At 39.7% G+C, this 19,175-nt stretch overlaps 1 protein-coding gene across 1 annotated transcript; it reads right to left on the bottom strand.

Moving 5' to 3' along the window:
* Nucleotides 1–240: 240 nt before the first annotated feature.
* Akirin2 (akirin 2) lies at nt 241–17,551 on the bottom strand. Its single transcript, XM_055599273.1, has 5 exons — nt 16,919–17,551; nt 4,630–4,773; nt 1,572–1,721; nt 801–872; nt 241–592 (listed from the first exon to the last, which is right to left on the bottom strand). The coding sequence occupies exons 1-5, from the start codon at nt 17,145–17,147 to the stop codon at nt 582–584; spliced, it is 606 nt and encodes a 201-aa protein (XP_055455248.1). The 5' UTR covers nt 17,148–17,551; the 3' UTR covers nt 241–581.
* Between the last annotated feature and the right edge of the window lie 1,624 nt (nt 17,552–19,175).

Raw genomic sequence — 19,175 nt, 5'->3', positions numbered from 1 at the left:
CTGATAGAATAAATAAAACTACCAAAAAATAATAATAAAGGAAATCATATAAACCCATTCTGAAACCCCAAGAAAAATCCTGAAACACAAAAATGCCCTCCTCTTCTTTCTCCTCCACTATTTCACAGAAGTACTGTAGACTAACTGCTTAATTGTCCTGGGATTACATTCTAAATTATTAATAACTGGTTACAGCTTGGTTGTAGTGCACAATTAAAATCACACTAACTTCATCTGACGTGTCATTCTACAGTTTTATTTACATAACCAGTGAAGGGCATGTTCTAGAATGCCAGCTTTAATCCCTTTCAAACATTAATATAAAGAAGCCAAATTGTAATGATACAGCAAAACGAGGCCACTGGTATTAATACAAGTAGCAAAGGTCCACATCCAGGTGGTAGTGACATCACAGAAGTTTCCAAAACCAACGGCTGCTGCCTAAGAGTGGTTGCCAGTGACGAAAGCTTGAAATAACCTGTGTTCACAGATGGGTACTGGCATTGCTGCACATCACAGTTGGGACCTCCTGCAACAACTCAACAAGGAACAAGGCAGCCCACAAATGCAAAAAGCGTGATTCATGAAACATCTGGAGGAGAAAAGGAGTATTAGTATAAAGAACTGGACAAAATTAAAACATACAGGGTAATTCATTCCTAGTATCACCCCTAGATATTTGGGTTACATTTTACTTGTATTTTAAACTAACCTTTTCTCCACATTTATTTTTATCAACTCTCTTCTTAAATACAGAAACATAATGTTGTCAGTTTGTAATTCAGAGGTCAAATACTCACAACTAGCAGGCTGTTCACCGTATCGCCGCATTATCTGATCATGCGTAAACTTCACAAATGCATCATATTGTTCTACAAATAGAGGTATATGTCAGTTATATAACTTGAAAATATAAAGTTATGTGAAAACACTCTTTAAAAACTTCATCTTTTCCCTTAACCTGTAAATAGCTCAAATCAGTGTTTTCCACAGGATATAACATAAAAATTTGAATTTATTAACCCTATAGCTGACCTACATGGCTGGCTTTTTCCTGGGGCCATGAAGGTAAGGTATGAACTTCAAGGCTGCTGATTTTCTTTTACTGAAATTCTCTGGTTAATAGACAACACCCTATCAGTGTACAGAAAGAATATTTTTCACCAATGTAAAAACACCTGTGGGAAATAATTCACTTCTTACAGTGAGTTTTTGAATGGAAAAGAATGGACCCATAGGCTCAGATATTTATTTGAATGTGAGTCACAAAGGAGTAGAACTCTGAAAGAATCAGAAGGATTAGGAGGTGTGGTTGTAAGTATGGGGCAGAGGGAGGCTTTGAGGTTTCAAAAACCCCTTCTTCTCCCTAAGGATCATGATGCACATTCACTGCTCCAGCACTGCCAGTATGCCACCATGTTCCCTGCCACAATGAACAAAGCCACTGACACTGTAAGCAAGCCCCAATTAAATGCTTTCTTTGATAAGAGTTGCTTGGTCATGGTGTCTCTTCACAGCAATAGAACTGTGACTAAAACACTAAGATATTCTAGAATAAACTCATGCGTTACCTGCAAGTTTTGTGTTCAGTATTTCTTCATATTCTTCTCGAACTTTCTCTTCCCGTTCTTTCAACAAACGCTCACAGATCATGCCAACCTGCCTTAGAGTAAATAAGGGCTGTTCTTTTTTTAACGGTGAGGATGCTGCAGATGGAGTCCCTGTGTACAACATGGATAAAAGAGCACCTGATTTAGAACCACAACAGACTACCTCCTGAATGAGGTTTTCATTTACAACTTTCCCATATCATTTTAAATTTATTATTTATGATAAACAGGTCCAACTAATAATTCTATCAGACCATGACTGATTAAAAAAAGGGGGGGGGGTGTTATCTAGAGGAAAAAAAACTAAAGATGGAGAAAACTTCAAAACAAAATCATTGCTATGATGGAGCCTATTACAAAACTTTCAGTCTCCATTCCAGCACATGCCTGCTCAGAACATTTAGTGGCTAATTTACACAATTTGCTGCAAAAAAAAACCCTTCTAAGTATGGTCTACAGCTTTACTTTTCTATATTATTCCACTATAAAGACACTTGTTTTATTGTTAATGCTTATTAGTTTAAGGCCATATAGTAAGGCCTCACAACCATATTATTCCACCACTTCGATATTCCTCATTTTCCAAACCCCTTAATTTCCTATTAAAAGAATTATGTCTAAAAAAAAAAAAAAAAAAAAAAAGATAATTATACCTTAAAAAAGAGTTGCTATAAGGAAAATTTTGAAATATCCCTCACTGAGGAACTACAATTGATTCTAAATTCTGAATAGTGATCATAATCCCCACTTTGTTAATATAGTTTACCTAAATTCAAGTACTCAAAACAGCAACAGAACCACAAAGTTACCAAACTAAAGCAAATGTATCCCAAAACAGCCTCAACACCACTATCAATTTCAAAGTAGCAAGATTATTCCTTCTGTGTTTTTGTAACTAAAAAAACTCTCTAATAGTAATTGTTAAGAGCACAAATCTGTATTAACTTTATGACAGAAGTTGACTCATGAAACAAAATTTCAGAAATTTTCATTTCATTACCTCTTAAAGGAGGCAGCTCTGATATCCTTATTTTTTTCTGTTTTTGATTAATCTGCTAGGATAGTCTAAAGAAGGGGAAAATTCCATCTGTATCTTATGGTTCCAAGTTCTGAAAGATTATTAATGTAATAGCCACTGATATTATCAAGTGGTGAGATATTTCCTGGAAAAAGATTTCCTTAGACAGTCCTCCTCTAAGGATCACTTAGAGCACTCTGACCTCCTAAGAACACTCATGGCTTTCAGCTAACTCGGGATTGTGATGGCCACCCACTGCACCCCTGCGTCAAGTCTCTATACAAATACAAGCACACTCCTATGTTGACAGTGCTTTCTTCAGTTTGCTCATCTTCATCTACCTGCATCAACTCATCCTAATTAACACTTCTTAGATCCTTTTCTCATCAAAATAAAGTGCATGAGCTTTAGACCCCAACTGCCAAGCCTATTGTAACTTACTTTGAAGTTCCAAGCCTCCTTAAGGCTGGCAATCAACTGACATCCTAAGAATTTAACTTCGCAGAGAACTTAAAATCATTAGTATAATTTTAGTAAGAATCACTCCCTTGGTAAACCTAACTCCCACAGTTGGCAGCACCGTTGAACCATTTCACTATCAAGCTTTAACTGATTACCCTGTATCTTTTGTTATGAATTGTACCAACCTTTCTTCTCCCTGTTAAGGAAAAACAGGTTCTACTAAAATAAAAACTATTTTGATAGGGTGTTAATTGAAAAGGTAAGATGGCTCTTTTTTGGCCAAGTAACTTCAGCCCTTTTCTACTGTTTAAAAAAAAAAAAAAAAAAAAAAACAACAAAACAAAACAGTAGGCCATTCTCTCTATAGGGAAAAGATGGGTTTAAAACTGATATACAATTAAAAAGGAAAAAAAAAAAAAAAAAAAAAAAGCCCACACTTTTAGGGATCTATCCCAGGGTGAGAAATGTCCAAGAGTACATGGACAGACCTTTGTATAAAGATTCTATCAGAAAAAAATTTGAATATAACTACCAGATCAATACCTACAGAAAATTCACAAAATGGCAGTGTTCCAACCCTGTTATCTAACAGAAGAGTATATGGCCATGTTGGAAAGATGGCTCAACAGTTAAGGACACTTGTTTTTGCAGGCTACCCAGGTATGGTTCCCAGCACCTCCATGACAAAGCTCATAACCATCTGTAGCTATAGCTTCAGAGGATTTGACATCCTCTTTTGGCCTCTGCTAGTACCAGGCCTACAAATCAACATAGCCAGCCAGTGTTCTTTGAGTGGCTAAGAGCCTACAATGCCTAAGGGATGCCAGGCGACAGTGACAGTAGATGCCAGATGGACCAAGGCTTGGACACCAGAGACAAACCACCCAAGGCTGTTGTTATACTTACATAAGTGCAGGCAAAAGCATAAAAATAAATCAAATTGGGTATTTTTAAAGTGTTTGGTACACATGATTAAAAAAAAAGATTTCTTTATTTTGTATATATGTGCTCTATCTGCATGTACACCTGCATGCCAGAAGAGGGCATCAGATCCCAATACAGATGGTCATGAACCACCAGGTGGTTGCTGGGAATTGAACTCAGGACCTCTGGAAGACAGCCCACTGATGATTTTTTTTTTTTTAAGTTATCCATCATTATACTTACAGTGTCCATTTCAGGGGTGCCAAATAAAGGTGGCTGTCTGTGGCTGGTGAGAATCCAGGTGGTTAATTTTAAAATATATATTAATTACTTAGTGTAACTTTTTTTTTGGGGGGGGGGGCGGTAAAGGGAGACAGGGTTTCTCCGTGTAGCCCTGCCTGTCCTCTACCCACTGACACCAGGCTGGCCTCGAACTCAAAAGTCCACCTGCCTCCAAGTGCTGGGATTTAAAGGCGTGCACCTAACCCTGCCTTAGCGTAACCTTTTCATCTTGAAGAAAAGCAGGTGCTCTAAATCACTGCAGGTATTTTGCATTACATTTCCCCCATCATTTCTCACATAACATTTCCTTTGCTTATTAAAACATTTTATTACCTGGTGATGCTGGTCCACTGATGAGAAATGCATGTGGCTGTGAATCAGAACTACACCCTGGGTCTGTCTGCTGAAAGCTAGCTTCTAGATGTCTTCTCTTCTGCATACGTTTATACTCCTGTTTAATGTTGTAGAGAATTTGTTCTAAGAGGAAAAAAGTAAAAATTTGGCAAGATTAAAATTTTCATGATAAATTAAAATTTTTTAAATCTCTCTGAAATATTCTTTTCAAATAACAAAGAATTTTTCCCCTGTGAGCCATTTCTCTGAGCACAGAGAAATAGCATATCTAATCATTTTCTGACCTCTTCAGGCATAGCACGTGACATACACTCCCAGACAACATGTACACATAAAAATAAAGTAAATCTTAAAAAGAAAAAAATGGCATTCACATTCCACCTGGAATCTAGCACTTCCATAAAGTCAAATCCTGTTAGTAAAAACTAAATTTAAGCACTTTACTCAAAAACAAGTCAGGTATCTGACTAATCTTTCTTTACTTGTTTCACTCAAAGTCAGAGCTCAGATATACTGAACTACTTATATTAATCAGTACTTCCAATAACTAGAAAGGAAGACTATGGGCCTGGAGAGATGGCTCAGTGGCTAAGAGCCCTGCCTGTCTGCTCTTCCAGAGTTCCTGAGTTCAATTCCCAGCAACCACATGGTGGCTCACAACCATCTATAACGGGGTCTGATACCCTCTTCTGACATGCAGGTGTACGTGTAGATACAGCACTCATATACATAAAATAAAGGAACGAAGAATGGAAAACCATGTACATTCAAGTATAGTTCTAAAATGACAAAGTACAGGGAATTAAAATCTCATCAGGTATAAAATGACTGTCATTAATATGAAGCACAATGAAACCCAAAACCATTCTAACACTAACAACAAAGCATTCTGAATTCTGGGGAGAAAGAAAAGCCTCTATGAAATGTGATATAGCAAAGGGTCTTTTCAATAGGTAAGAAATACTGTACTACAATGCAGTTATCTTTAATAAAGGCCACTGTAACATAAAATTATATCCAGAATATCATTTTTGAGCCAATACGATTTACTTTGCCAAGATTTCTAATTGAAAGTAGGTACCATTTAATCTAATCAGAAAAAGGCTACCTGAGGTTCCAGCCTGTGCCACCCACCCCCGACTTTCTTATTAACTGCTTGAGCTCTATGTGAAATTAAATCATAGTGAGTTTATCAGTCCCAATTGAAAGCAAAAGTGAAAACATGTAATAAAAAAGATGCAAAGTGAAGTATTTCTGCATTTGATTCAAGACTTATACACAGTAACAATCCAATAATATTGGTACCTTTCATTTTTAATCTTCAGTAGTTTTATCTTTCTCTAATATTCAGAATTTTAAAGAATTTTTTATGTTTTATTTTTTAATATGTGTATCTGTCTTTTGCCTGCATGTACTTAACTACACCATATGCATGCAGCGCCTGTGGACGCCAGGAGAGGGCATCTGATCTCTTGGAACTGGTGTTAAGGACAGTCGATAGCCAACCCTCAAATGCTGGGAATAGAACCCTGGTACCCTGCAAAAGTAGCAGATGTTTTTAGCCACAGAGTCGTCTCTTCAGCCCTCCCCTGTCTGACTTCAAGCATTTTGGATGTTGCCAATTCCATTTAACTAAAAAAAAAAAAAAAAAAGCAGCTCAAATGACAAATGAATCCAGCCAATATCACTTAATTCTGTCATTTAAATAAGCGTTTGTGCATATATGTATACATGCATACACATGTACACACAGTATATGAATGTGTAGTTCAAATAGAAAATTCCATAGCACAGTGGTGGTGGTGCACAGCTTTAATCCTTAATCCCAGCACTTGGGAGGCAGAGACGAATGGATCTCTATGAGTTCTAGGCCAGCCTGGTCTACAGAACGAGTTCCAGGACAGCCAGGGCTGCCCAGAGAAACACTGTCTCGGAAACAACAACAAACCAATCCCTTCAGTATGGCTCTGTGGGTTTTAACTGTTTAAACCTTTTTTCAGAATGTCAACATTTGTTTAGTATAGCTGGTCAATTTCAGTCTTTTTCCACTTAAATAAACAATGACAGTATGAAATAAAATTAATGTCATGGCAGGTTTACCTCCTATGAATGGGTTTCCTAGCATTTATCAGAGGCATCTGATAAACTTATGGAATACCCTGTCACAAACAAGGACAAGCACAGTATCTCCATTTTTTTTTTTTTAAAAGTAACTCTTCTTACAACAATATTCTACAAGGCTTTTAAGTTACTGATATCTACACTAGCTCAGAGTAGCTTGACTTTAACACTTATCACCTCTTTGTGACATACATTATATGATCACTGCAAAGCCAGTGCTCCTCAGATAACCTGCCTTCCTCTATCAGTGGTCCTCAGCCTTCCCAATGCTTCCACCCTTAATAATGATCCTCATGTTGTGGTGACCCCAATCATAAAACTATTTCATTGCTACTTTGTAACTGTAATTTTGCTACTGTTATGAATTGTAATGTGCAAGATATCGGATATGTGACCCACAAATGGTTTAAAAACCACTGCATCTTGTTCTAAACTACTCCAAAATTAATGAAAGCCAAACTAAACGTACCACAACGAGAATGCTTGAAACAAACCCAAAACTAAAATTCAGTGAAACTATTTTGAGCCCTAATACCAACTACTACAGATATCATTAACAAGCTGAAGAATTTTAAGGTATAGCTAGGCATAGTGGTACAACAGCTTTAATCCCAGCAGTCGAAGAGGGAGGTGACCAAGTAGGTTCCAGGATGCACAGTGAGACAGTCTCAAAAGGCAAAATAAATAAATAATGAAAACAATAATTTTCAGGTATAATTTTAAAATGATTTATCAATTTAAATTTAATATAAAATCACAACCTTCACTATTTTAACAGGTTCTCACGTTTCTTTACATCACACATACACTCACACATACCCTTTCTCCAGTCTTCAATAAGTCAACATTCACATGCTTTTACTACAGTTGACATTCTGTACAAGTGAACTTCACAACAAACAGTACAAACAGTTTTTAATTGCATCCATATTATAACAAGTACATTTTTGCTGTCACTATTCCTAAGCAACATAGTATAGTGACTTTTCATATAACATCTACACTGCATATCTACTAGATAGGCTTGGAATTCATACATACTGCACCAATAAATTTCTTTCTATTATTGACTGGTGGTAATTTATCCATTTTCCTGTGTAGAGTGTTTCAAATGAAACTATTAAATTCAAGTTCTAGTCTGCGAATGTTTTCACCTCTGTTGTGTAATTCCTAGAGTGGTATCAGACTACCTAATCACAAGTAAATGATTTATTTTGTAAAGAAATCACCAAAGTGTTTTCCAGAGCCCCTTTACCTTTTCACGTTACTACCAGTTAACTCCTAATCCTTGCCAACAGTCAGTGGCAACTAAAGCGCTCAAGAATTCTTAACATCTGTACTGTTTTGCACATCTATGATGAACTAAGTCACCTACGCTCTACTACGCCCACAAATGCTCTAATACTGACAGCACGCAATCATCAATGGTATACAACCAATGATCTAACTTAGACAAGATCCAGGTAGCACGAGTCACAAACCACTACTTGGTTACTTATTGATGTAGTCATTTGCGGAGTTAAACAGTTTTGAAGCTAGTAACGTGACCTCCTCCCAAGTTTCCCACACTCAATATTCTCCCATCTACACAACTTCTATTCAGATAACTGACTTAAGTTCCCACTAAAGGCCTTCTAGGTATTATATTAATCAAACTCTTATCTACTTATTCATAAAGCTACCTCTATCCACTCATTTTTATTAAAACAATATATAGTTACATACTTTGAGTATTTTATCTAAGAATATATTATATATTGAGCTCTTTAGTTGACTGTAACACAATTTACAGTCCATCAAATAAAAAGCCAAACTGTCATTTGCACTATTGGTTGTGTACTCTAGTTTTAGCCATGCAGCTTTCATGAAGCTTAAACTGAATTTGTAGGGGTCCTTCACAGTAAAATATCATTATCTTCCTGACAGGCTATATCCCAATGTTATGGCCTCTTCATGAACTTTAAAATTACTTTAGAAACTTTAAAACTCTTCCAACATTAAAAAACTGAAAGTACCAGGAAAATCTAACTCTAGGTATTTTCATTCTAAAATCTAATAAGCAGCAATTGAGTAATAATAAAACTTGTTTCCTTGTTGGTATTATTGGTAGACCAACAATGCCTCTTTGGAAGATTTCTTAAAGAAGGTAAGTAAAGATGAGCAAAAAGCCTTTAGGTTGTACTGATTATCTAAATCCTACTAAGCAAAATGAACAAGGTCACAAATAAGAGAAAAAGACCCAGGACTTTAAAAAACAAACTGAGGTGCTGGAAAGATGGAGCACTTGCTCTCAATGTATGATGAGCTGAGTTCTAACTTCTAACACTGGGGATAGGTATGAGGATCCAGAGTTTCACTGACCAGCCAGCCTAGCTAGAACAAGCTCTTAACCCAGAAGAGATCCTACCTCAAGACAACATCTTAGAGGGTCACAACATGGGGAAAAGCAAGTGAAAATGACATAAGGGAGCACTAAGTTGAGAGACAGGAGTGTCATGATAACATTCCAGGGCCTGTAAGTTCTAAAAGTCTAAGATGGTCCAGATGCACTAAAGTTTTAAATTTCCCTCAAGCATTACATCAAAAGCAAGAGCTACGCATATAGTTTTCAAATTTTACATGTAAGAGACTCTTTAATATGTTATATACCATTTCTTTCTATAAACAAACTGTGTATGAACCCACATCTGTATACACTACCATGCATGTGTAGGGGTCTGAGGACAACTTGGGAAGACATTCTCTCCTTCCACCATGAGGGTTCTGGGATCACCAGCCACGGCAGCAAGCACGCTTACACACTTAGGCAGCTTGCCAATCCATATGCCATTTATTTCTCTATGGAGTATCTCAAAATTTAAACATGCATCTAGACAAAACATGATTAACAAAGACATTTTGAAAATTTTATTAATTTCTAAAAAACAAAACAAATGACATAAAATCTATTAACAAGTACAGAAAATCTCCAGTAGCCACAGTAGCCATTAAGACTGAACACTACGAAACTTTTGAATAACAGAACAAATCCACAACTCCAAATTATATAGATAGTACCATATGTTGTTACAAATTCAAACATCCACAATGGAAATTAATAGAGACCCATCTTCGTAAAGCAGTTACTTTTCCAAGATCATTACTTTAAAACAGTTCTTAATTTCTCTATTAAAGAGAACATTCAAGGCCAGCCTGCATGGCTGGTCTACACAATGAGTTCCAGGCCAGCCAGTGATATGTAGTGAAATCCTGACTGAAAAATAATTGACTAATTAGCTGCATAATGGGACTCAGAATCCAAAACCCCTCAATCAGCAGGTAGATTCTCTTGCTAGCTCCCGAGTTCCAGTTCATGACATCAAAAGGGACGTGTTAACCCCACTGCTTTTGTTGTGTGGGCCCTACTACTTACCAGTATCCTCTCAGATAGCTTACAAGTTAGGAAAACACATGGTAATCAACATTTAGAACAAAACAGCAGCCACAATAAACACGGAAGAAAAAGGGGTATTTGAACCTACCAACACAAGGGAGGAAAGGAGAACGCCGAGGGGAGAGGGGGATACGAAGAGTCTGTGCGCTAAGGATAACACATGGTTCCATCTAACCTAGAAGCAGGGGGTCCAGCTTTGCACAGAAAAATGGCATTAACATTTGCCAAGTCACACTTCACAAACTAAATAAATCCTATTTGCCTCTAGTACTTTCTTTTATTAGTGTTTTTAAAATGTGTAGTGTATGCGCGCCCACATCTGTGGGTACCCAGAGACAGAGATGCCTCCAAAGCTTTAATTACAGGCAGTTGTGAGCTGATGCCATGGGTGCTGGGAAAAGAACTCAAGATCTCTGCAAAAGCAATAAGCACTTTAACTGCTGAGCAATCTCTCCAATCCTGCATGTTCTTTTTTAAAATAAACATGGGCAGGTAGATGGTGGCACACGCCTTTCCATGCCAGCACTCAAGCGGCAGAGGCAGGAAGATTTCCAAGTATAAGGCCAATCTTGTCAAGTTCCAGGACAGAGAAATCCTGTCTCAAAAAAAACAAAAACAAAAAACCACACACACACACAAAAGAAAAAAACTACACAAACAAAATCCAACAGCAACAACAAAACAAAATGAAATATTAGTGTGTGGCCAACATTTTAAAGCTGCTTTTTTTTTATCTCTCCTAAGATAATCATCATGTGATTGACTGTAAACAAACCCATTCTTCTAAAGTGACTACTGTAAAAGAAGACTACTTCTCCACAAGGAGATACTGATTGGCATCTACAAACCTTTTCATGAATTCATAAGCCAACAGATTTTAAGGTGGGAGAAAATTCACTGGTTAAAGTACTAAAAGCTGGAGATGGGGTGCATCCAGTGGCCCCCTTGTAATTCCACTGTAGAAGATGGAGACAACAGAGGAGCAAGATGGCTAACTCTGAATTCAACTTAGAGATCCTGCCTTAGTAAATAACGGAGACTAAGGAGGGCTCAAGATTGACATCTGGAGTCTCAGCTAAGGCATATGCAAACATGTATATACACATGAACACTATACACACAGACACAAATGAAAGAAAAGTATTTATAAAGAGATTTCACAAAAATTCTGGCTTCTGGCAGTAGGGTATCCACTGGGAAGGCCTGGTTATAAAAAGCCCAAGTCTGGAATGATCTGAACTAAAGATGAAAATTAGTCATCTGTGAGTACACATTTAAATCATGCAACTCCCCAAGGAGCTATTGGGTAAGATGGCCATGGAGTTGAAACTAGAACTAAAGAAATCCTAAATTTAATGATAGGTGAGTACAGAAAGAGCAGCCAAAGTAGAGAAAACTCAAACATGAAAACTAAGGGCCATGAATTGCTGCTGACTGATCTGGAAGTTGTCCGAGACATGAATGGAAGCAGGCATCTAAAAGCCCTTTTAATTTGCTTTTAGAAGAGATAGTGCTTCAATTGATGACCTGAAAATGGGCAAAGCCAAAGCAAAGATCCAGTTGTGAGGTCTGCGGGCTGGGGCAGGTAAGCGGACAAGGTTCCTCTGGAAGAGAGAATTCTTCCTTGACCTTTATTACCTCATTTAATCCATAAGGATACTTTAAAGATTGAGACTTGCACCAAGTTGGTAATGTTGGTACTATCGAAACTAAAGAAACTACCACATGATGACCTCACTTTTTCTGTAGAAAGGTTAAGATTATTCACTGAAAGGCACAATTGCTAGACAGCATTTTAAAAGTCCCATTCAGCTCTGCCCTGTCTATTCCCAGCACCAAGATGGAACTGCACACACAAGGCTAAAGGCAGTTACCACTATCATGCACATATTTATGTAAATGAGCTCTGTTTCACTGTCTTCCTTCTGAAGTATCACAGGGCACACTTGCCTTGGAACATGAGGTAACTGGAGCAACATGCTCCTAAATACCAAGTTTATAATACATAGTACAAAGCCCACTACCAAAAGCATTTGTCAAATCCACTAAGAGACTAGAGGTAATTTAACAGCCGTCCAAATAACCAAAAATATTAAAAGGTACTTCTGCCTCAATAAAATGACATCTGAAGTAAGATACTGCTTTCTCCAACAGACATCTCATTTGTCTGCCTAGAGCCATTTATATTTCCTTTAAGCCAGCTGGTGTCTCCATTTGGAGGCATGTATCAACATCTAGTGAACAATCTATTCTCCATTCACAAGCTGTAGTTTCCATCTTTTAATGGAAAGTTTCCAACAAATACAATGAGTTCTTACAATGGAATTTAACTCTCCATCCAACTCAGTTCCTGAAATAAACTATAGCAGTGGTACCAAGCAAGCTACAAACAATGTACACATTAATGCTAACTAGCCAGCTCCCAAAGAAGTCAGCATCCACAGAAGTCCACTCACCAGATCACCGACTCAAATGGACAATTACAGAAGCATGTGATAGATCTGACTGACAGCACTGACAGTCTCTTACAACGCTGCATAATATTTTGGTTTTATTAAAATGACTTCTTTCTTGGGAATGCCATGACAATCGTTTGATTACACAATAATATAGATATTAAAAAATAAGTCAGGTTGCCAAATAAAAAGCCCAGTGCCAGTATGGGATACAGCCCCTTAAGCTGTTGTGTCCTAGAGACCCAGGAAATGATATAGGCTTCTGTCAACACTATCAGTTACCCTCCAGAACTTGATGGCTAAGACTACTGCTAAGAACTCCACATATTCTGGTTATAGGCCATGGAACAAGCTGGTACTGACCCAGAAGCTCCCCTCTTTTAGCTAGCTTCCATAGTCCCAGGTGTTTGCAGGCTACTACGAAAGAAAGTCATCCAACATCCTTACCCAATTGTGAACCCTTTGAACTACAAATATATCAGTATGCCATGACAAGCCCATTAGTGTAATAGTGGCATGAATGCCACAGGGGTTAATGCCCTGCTTTCTGGTTGGGTTTATGATTTCTGGCTACTCCAAGGCTTGACACCGTAAACCTGGCCAACAACTCATGGCTGGAACACTCATGGGCTTCAGGGCTGAACATTCTACTGGTATTTTGTTAAATGGACATGGTATCAAACTGCCCTCTAAGATTGTATCTGTCTTCCTGTAGATAGATTAGTGTGGCTCTCAACCTCATCAGAGAAGTTTCTTTGTATAATATATACACTTGACACTCAAACTCACAACTGGTCAAAGCACAGAGCTCAGCGATCCTCCCACTAGTACTCAGGGACCACCTTGGAACAGAAGGCAGATGTGGGGGAAGACCAGTGTCTTCTGGACCTGACAGGACTGAAGCGCTCATGACTTTACAGCAATAGTGGCTGCGTGTCCAAGACAGTCAACATTTACACACAAGAGCTCTTCCTTAGCCGGGAACCTAGTAACAGTTAGTGGCATCTGAGGCAGGACAGTCAATTTTCTTGAAGGTCTTTGAAGGTCGGCTATGCTCCAATGGATGAGTATAAATAGGCAACACAAACTGGGACTTGACAGGTTATTTTGAGAGAAAGAACAGGAAATTGGGAAGCAAAGAAAAAGGGTAGGATGGATCTGGGAAAATTAGGTGTTTGATCAAAATATATTTCATATATGAATTATTAAATTATCAATGTACTTAGAAAAATGCCTCCTTAAAAATCTTATTTAAGGCAGGGCAGGGTGGCACAGACTCTTTAACCCCAGCATTTGAGAGGCAAAGGCAGGCAGAGCACTCGGAGTTCCTGGCTAGCCTGGGTTATATGGAGAGACACCCTCTAATTTAAAAAACAAACAAACAAACAAACAAACAAACCCAACTACTTTCCATCAACTTCCCAGGGTAAGTATTTGATATATTCATTTTTCCAACTTCATTTAAATAATTCTTTCCCAATCCCCCTCATTAATCATCCACCATCCTTTCACACACTAAGAAGTATTTTAAGTACCACTAAATTATAATCCTAGACCAGACCAGAGTGCACTTTTCCCCAATGATTGTGTTCCATGGTACTGACATTTGAATTTCTTTAATTTTTCAACAGTGAAATAATATTTTTTTATTCTTTTCCAGGTATTTAAAAATGTTAAAAACCACTCTTACCACCCAGACTGTACAAATACATGAGCACAGTTTGTCAAACCTATTTTAGGATACAGTTCTAAATTAGTAAACTCAGGTATACCAAAAATCATGCCTGAGATATATGATGTGTGAAAAGGGGCAAGAACAGAAGCCACTGTTAATTAACAGGGTAAGAATTTCAAGTCGAGCGTAAGCAAACTAGACTTTCTTCAACTAGCCCTCTTCTAGTATTAAGTGGTATCTAGTATTAAATTGCAAGTTTGAAAAATACTGACTTTAATACCAGTAGTCATCAAATCAAAGTTTGGATTCCCCTTCCTGGAATATCTGAAATAACAGTCAGGATTTAAAATAGTGCCCCAGTTCCTGAGGCGTAATATGTCACATCAAGACACTGACTACAAAAACACCAAGAGAGCAGTGATAAAGACAATGTACTTAGAAAAATGCCTGTGCCAGATAGCACATGCTCTGTACAAACGTCCACTTCTTGAGCATTAATCTAAAAAAGTTCAGCCACGCATTTACAGGGCCATTAAAAATGACAGTAGATAAGTACACCTTGGCAAATTTAAACTTCACCAATCTTCTCTCATTTTCCATGAAGCTAATCTACATTAATATTCAAATAACTGAAATAGCCACTTAATATTTAACAAACTATAAACATCAATTATCATGTGATTTTAGGTTTCAATATGTGATCAAACTTATCAGCAGGCTTAAAACCTAGCAATAACTCTAATTATTTTACTAATGTACTCTTTCTAGTTGAAATCTGAGGTAATGAGCAAAGCGTATTAACCACTGCTACAAACACGGCAGCGACACGACAAGCTTAAAGAACGATCATTATGGCTTCTGAACAAGTAAAGGAAGGTGTGACAGCTCCCTGCAGTTTGTGCACTTGTTCAAGATTATATTAATTGCAAAGACATAGATATATTGTAACCCACAAATGTAACACCTGTCCAATGACATTTATTGCTGACTACAGCTATTCTGAAATGGCCTCATTAGTAGTTCAGACACCATTTTAATGTTCAAAGACAGAATTTCATTAAAGACAATTAAAAATGTCTGCCCCAAGGAATTCATTCTTCACTTTGTTCTCTTGTTTTTCAGTAATGTCTAAACCAGTGGTTCTCAACCTTCCTAACTTCAACCCTTTTATGTTTTGGTGACCCCAACCATAAAATTAGTGTGGCAAGTTCCTAACTGTAATTTTGCTACTGTTAAGAATTGTAATGTAAATATCTGCCATGACCACCCAAGGGTGTCTCCACCTGCAGGTGAGAACCACTGCTCTACACAAATCAATCAGGAAGAGCTGTATCAGATATAAGGAAAGGGGAGGGAAAGCTAGGTTATGTTCATTCAGTAAAATTCTTAGAATGCCTCTGAAAACTGTCTGCAACTTTTAAAACAGTAGTGTCCTAAGTTGGAGAAAATATTTAATAGTCAAGAATAGGAAACTGAGGTCTCACCATGGATTTAGATATGGATATTCAAATGTGACATTAAGAAAGAAAACCAAAACAAAACACTCGATACAGTCAAATGCATACAGAAGTTAATAAAAAACTTCCATAAGAACTCTATAGTTCTCATCTTTTTAAAGTGAGTTACTGAGAAAAAAATTAATCAAGCTAACCAAAAGTTTTACGAATATCACTAAGGGCTTTCGTACACACACTCAAACACATACACACACAAATCACAAACCTTTGCATGCCACACACAAAAGAAATAGATTTACACTTCAAGTCCGTAAAAGTCTACCCTACGACTGTGCAGGAGGCACACAAAGATCTCCAAATGCAGAGGGGGAAAATATCTCTAGGTACACACTTAGAGTACAAAAGCAATCCCTGGCAGTCACTTTCAGAAAATGTTTCAAGACTTCAAAGTCTGAAGTCTACTGGAATCTTGATTTATTCGTTACTCTCGAGGCTACGGTGTTTTCTCCTAACTTGCCCCGTTGGGAAAACTAAAGCATTTACAAAGAAACTGGTCAGTCCCACTTTGAGGTACAAGTTCCTTTTCATTAAAAGTTCAAGATTTCCTAGGGACTAGACACATAGGGAGATCACATTACACTCCTAGGTTAGAACATTTGCTTTGTTGTTGACCCTGCTAGGGAAACAGGTCTTGACTCAGCCAAAGTGGCGTTCTTGTGGGTGATTAATGACAGGCCTACAACTCGCCCCAGTGACATCCATCCCCCTCCGAGCCCCACCCCTTCTACGCTAAAAAGCAGCCAAGTCTAAAATGGAGGAGGGGCCGCCTTCTCGCTCCAAACCACTCAGTCACTGAGTTAATAGCTGCAACCAATCGACTCAGCCCAAGAGACCGGGGGACTCGGGCGGACGGAACGTGACCCTTCTCTCGCCGGCTTAGGAATACTATCACCCTCTCAGATCGTTTCCGCTGGCTCCCGGCATCAGGAAGCCGTCCCCGCGACCCTGCCCCGAGGTGACCCTCCTCACAATGAGCTAAGGCCACAAAGCCGGCGGCCGCGGCCCGGGCCCCCGCCCCGCCGCCGCCCTCCCTTTTGTGCCCGGCAGCCCCGGGGCCCAGGCCCACCTGTGGTGAGGCGGGACGAGACGTCGCCGAACGGGGAAGGCTCCATCCGGAGATACTTCTGCGGCGAGGCGGCGGCGGCCGAGGCGGTGGCGGCGGCGGTGGCGGCGGCAGGGGAGGCGGCGGCCGACGCCGGGGCCGACAAAGGGGCGCACCGCCTCCGCTTCGGAGACGCGGGGCTCAGCAGCGGGTCGAAATCCAGAGTCCTTTTCAAAGTGGCTCCGCACGCCATGGCGGCGGGCGGCCGAGGCCCGGCTCGGGCGGGGCCGGCAAGGCCGGGGGCGAACGGGCCCTCCGAGGTGCCCGGTGGCTGCGGGCCCGGGACAGCGGAGCCGCGGCGGGGCCGACGGGCGAGGCGCGAGGGTCGCGCCGCCGGCTCGGGCCGCTCCCGAGAGGCCGGGCCGCCCCCCGCCGTGCGCTGGGGCGGAGCGCGCCGAGGCTCCTGCGCGGATACCGGCTCCCTCCGGACGCGGACCGGGCCGGGGGCGCGACCGAGACGCGAGCACCGACACGCCGGTCCAGGCGGCAGCTCGTGGGCGGCGGCGGCGGCGCGCGGGAGCTGCGAGGGAGCCGCCGCCTTGGAGAGCTGGGCAATGCACTCGACCCCCTCGTCCCCACAGACCAACTCTGCCACCCGCCGCCGGCCCCAATATGGCGTCAATAACAACGCCGCCGATTCAAATCCTGCGGCCCCACGGCGCCTGCGCACAGGGGGCGGACCCACTCTGGTGCATTCTGGGATTTGTGGGATTCCGCGTAGCGCAGGAATCCGCCTGAAAGGCGGTTACCCAGAAGACACAGAAACTACAACTCCCGTCATCCAAGGCGCGCGAGCCCAAGTTCCGGGTTGGAATTTAAATACCCCTTCATAAGTAAGAAAGTAAAAAAAAAAAAAAAAAAAAAAAGATGTAGGGAAGAGAGAAAGGAGAGCCTCTGAGGCAGTGGGAAAGAGGAAGTGAACCCATAGGAAAAGCAAGCTAAGCAATTTAGAAACCCCGTAGTGACATAAAAGGGAAATAGCGCAAAGAGCCAATGCAATAGTCCGAGAGAGATTAATTTAGCCATCAAGAGCACCAAGAACCCAATCTGTCACATGGAGGGAATAGGAAATAATTAAAACACCGATTTGGGACCGAACAAATATCAGGTTACGGGATCTTTGAAGTCTATGCTTTGTGCTTCCCAGATAGCTACTTGTTTATAATTATTAAATTCTGCAAAGCTGAAAATGAATAATATTTGAACGAACTGCAAAGTAAATTATTTTACTCTGAGCAAAAATTATTTGTTGTGTTTGGAAGGCAGGAGGGTCTGGAGAAAGGCAAACAAATAAATGCCCAGGAAGCAGGACCCATTTTTGTAAACAAAATAGGGAAAATGTTTCAAAAACTTATATATTTAATCAAATATCTAAAATAAGCGTTGAAGAAGTAATTTATGTACTTTTATATACTTCTGGTTCATACTAGCTTTACACCAACATTTCGTGACTATCATATGATTATAAATATTAGCTATATGGCTAATACTCACTTTTTTCTGTTTACTTAGGAATCAACATATGTAGCTACTTAACCTGGTTTTGGACAGTTATTCTCTATATCCAATTGTTTATGACTGTTCAACACCACAAAGTTCAGCCTTTTTGATTACACTGTGTAAGCAGCTATGCTGTGCTTATTTTAATTTAGAATATACTTTTTAGAAAGTATCTTTCGAGAAGACCAACATTCTATGAAACAATCACTTAACCGACATGTTCACTAAGGGAGCACTTACTAACCTCTAAGCACTCGAGGAAATCTGTTAGTATGATGAAACCTACTGAATATGCATATTTTATGTAAAAGAGCAGGAAAAAAAAGGTTCTTGACACCCTTTTTCTTTTTATTATTTATTTATTTACTTATTTATTTAGAGATAAAGTCTAATGTATCCCAGGCTGGCCTCAAATTCACTGTATAGCCAAAGATGACCTTGAACTTCTGAACCACCCTGCCTCTACCTCCCGAGAGCTAAGATGAAGATTGCAGGCCTATGTCATCATACTCAGTTTATATGCTGCCAGGAATCAAAACAAACACTCTAGCAACTAGGCTGCCTCTTCTGCTTGACAGGATTCTTGTTTCCATCTAGATTTGGCCACAGGTGGTACAGAAGTAAAAAGGAACGATGAGATAGGCAGAGTGAGGCTGTGTGGAAGAGGGTAAGAGTAATAAAACGTGTGACATGAAAGCAGAAAGGGAACAAACTGCCAGGA

Source organism: Psammomys obesus, unplaced genomic scaffold, assembly GCF_907164565.1.
Source record: "Psammomys obesus unplaced genomic scaffold, mPsaObe1.curated_primary_1811, whole genome shotgun sequence".
NCBI classification, from domain to species: Eukaryota; Metazoa; Chordata; class Mammalia; order Rodentia; family Muridae; genus Psammomys; species Psammomys obesus.
The sequence above is the reverse complement of the archived record's forward strand: the minus strand, read 5'-3'. Positions and strand labels throughout refer to the sequence as shown.